Here is a 2,649-nt window from a genome sequence, read left to right on the forward strand (position 1 = left end):
ATAAATTCTACTGAGACTAATTATTAAAAAAACATGTAAAGTGACTATTTATCAGATCTTAAAATGAGATCATAACTTAGAAAAAATAAGAAAGTGATTTTATTTAATTTTATTTAATCTCATTATTTTTAGACATTTTAAGGTTTTTTTTCAGACTATTTTTAATTTTTTAAAGAGTAACACTTTTTAATAACACTTAAATAAGATTTAAAGTTATTTAAAGAAATAAAAATAATTTAAATTAAGAAGTGAAAATTATGATCTCATTTGAAAAATGTGATAAGAGTAGACAGTAAGTCTTACTAAGACAGTATGAGACTACTATCTAATCTTAAAACTGTGTAATGAGATCAGTCAAATTGGTAATGAGACCGTCAAATATTCTGGTCCTGGTCCCAGACACGGTCACACGGTCAGTCTAATCATGAGTCACTTCAGTGTCAAATCTCTAGAAAATTTACCACCATTCTACAGAGTTCTTGTCAATTTAGGTCTGACTAGGAGCGGACAGGGAATTTCACTAGCCAGGAGTGGCAGAGGGTGCTTGGTCAGTTGAGTGACGCGGTTTTTAAGAGTATCTTGGCGATTGTTAAATTATAGTAGATATTGTCCTCCCCGGCCGATCCAAAGGGTTTTCGGCGCTAATCCCACAGCGGCCCATTCAGTGGTAGCGCCGAAATGGAAGAAAAATAAAAAATTTCCCGTCAACTCCATGATCTGGTGGGGCAGATACCAACCGAGTCACCTAACGCAGTCGACCTATGGATTCGTGGACCGTCATAAGCAGACAGTTGAGTTGGACAGGAGGCTTTGCTTGCTTTTCCTCCGTCCCAACGCGATGAGCACGCCACGTGTTTCCAGATATTGGTTCTAGAGTTCGAGGACGCTTCAACCATCTCATGTCCTCCAAGTCAATGACAATCAAACGGCCACCCAGATCATCCCATAGCATATTGCGCCACTCGCCGTCGCTGTGGACAGCTCCGTGCGATCGGAATACGGCCAGAGCTTTGTCGCGCTCTTGGTAAAAGAAGCTAGAATTCTCATCGTTGATAACATGCTGAAGCCGCGTTCCAGACCAGCTCAGAATCATCATCTGCGACATTAATTCACCATGGTACCAATACGCGACCCGTGGCTGAAAGACTCCAAGATAGACGGGAATCTGATGCCCTTGCAAGCTCCTGAGGTAACGATAATTGTTCACCTCCGTTTGAAGGCGATGCTCCTTCTCCACTGTGGTAGCTTTAATGATCACAGTGTATCCGTGTGATAGAAGGGTAGCTTTCATGAGATAGCCTGTCCGACCACAGATGTGCAATTGCTCGAAGCCCAGGTCTCGGTTTCGGACAAGTTGACAGTGAAGCTGGCGTGTGAACTCTTGCGGTCCCATAGAATGTCTCTGACCACCGTGGAGTTTCCAGTTGGGGCATTTTTTATCCAGAGGTTCACGGTTGACCATGCCACGGATGCAGGCAATGGTGCAGTATGGTCGAGTAGAATGCCCGTCTTTTTGAGAAGTCTGTTTTTTGTCCCGGCCGGCTCGTGCCCTTTCGCTTCCCTTCGTTGATTGACGGTTGTTACCTCGGCTGCGGCTTAATCGGCTACGCGACGCTGCTGCGGCGGATGGCGATTGCGATTCTTGATCACTGTCACTGCCTTCGGGCGACGAGTGCTTTGGTGTAGATGAATCTGGCTGACAGCGGGCGCGAGAGCGTGTGTTGTGTACTTTCCGATCTCGTTTCCAATGCGAGGGCCGATAATTAGAGGACCTCGGGTCTTTACGTAGAGTTTCGGGAATTTCCTTCAACACGTCGAGGTATTCAACCTCCCAGGTCGTTAGCTTGTTGTGTGCCATGTCGTACCACTCTTGACGGGGAGTTTCTGCGGCCAGCGCTTGAAGGGTGAACGCAAGCACCTGGCCGATGGCGGTCCGGTGGAGGCGCAATTCATCGTCCGGCCGCACGTCTTTATTCGGGATACACAAGAAATATTGAACAATCGTGGGGTCATCTTCCGGGATATGCAGGAAAACAAAGGCCTCCCCTGTGCAGATGTAGCCGTATCGAACTCCACTATCGATCATGTATGAGAATATTTGAGTGACCACGGCGGCGACAAGACGGGTGGCATAAAATTCAAATGTGTCACCTTCTTGGTCGATGACATCGCGAGCCAGATCCATCTGGTGTAGACCCGCCACTAATTCGGGGATTGTCACCTTGTGCGGCGCTTTGAACTCCACTGCATACACTGGTATTTGTTGTTCATCAGCCACTAGGTGCACGCAGAACTGGTCCGCACGCCGATTGCGTCTTCGTGCAGTGCCATCCCTCTTCTGTCTCTGCGCCGCTCCTCTTCCCCCGCCTCTTCCCCCGCCTCTTCCCCCTCCTCTGCACCCTCCATGCCTAGTGTTCGCCGGTCGTTGGGGTGTCCGCGCGTCCTGAAGGTTCATTTGCTCCAGGCTGTTCTCCAGCAAGGTTTCCCATGGGTTTGCGCGATCGTAGAAGGTGACTCGGCCTTGGATTCCAAACTCATGTCGAAGGGGTTCATCGTCTTCCAAAGCGTTAATGACCTTTTCGACAAAGTTATCCACCGTGTCTCGCTCAAAATTCCGAAGTGTCGCTTCTGAATAGATCGATCCGTTCT

General features: G+C 47.6%; 1 protein-coding gene across 1 annotated transcript; it reads right to left on the bottom strand.

Annotated features, from left to right (window-relative positions):
- Nucleotides 1–724: 724 nt before the first annotated feature.
- On the bottom strand, nt 725–2,648 carry BDBG_09551 (uncharacterized protein; the record flags this gene model as incomplete). Its single annotated transcript, XM_002620041.2, has 1 exon — nt 725–2,648. A coding segment is annotated over one exon (1,903 nt), but the record flags the coding sequence as incomplete, so codon positions are not given.
- Between the last annotated feature and the right edge of the window lies 1 nt (nt 2,649).

This window comes from Blastomyces gilchristii (genome assembly GCF_000003855.2).
Source record: "Blastomyces gilchristii SLH14081 genomic scaffold supercont1.62, whole genome shotgun sequence".
Taxonomy (NCBI): Eukaryota; Fungi; Ascomycota; class Eurotiomycetes; order Onygenales; family Ajellomycetaceae; genus Blastomyces; species Blastomyces gilchristii.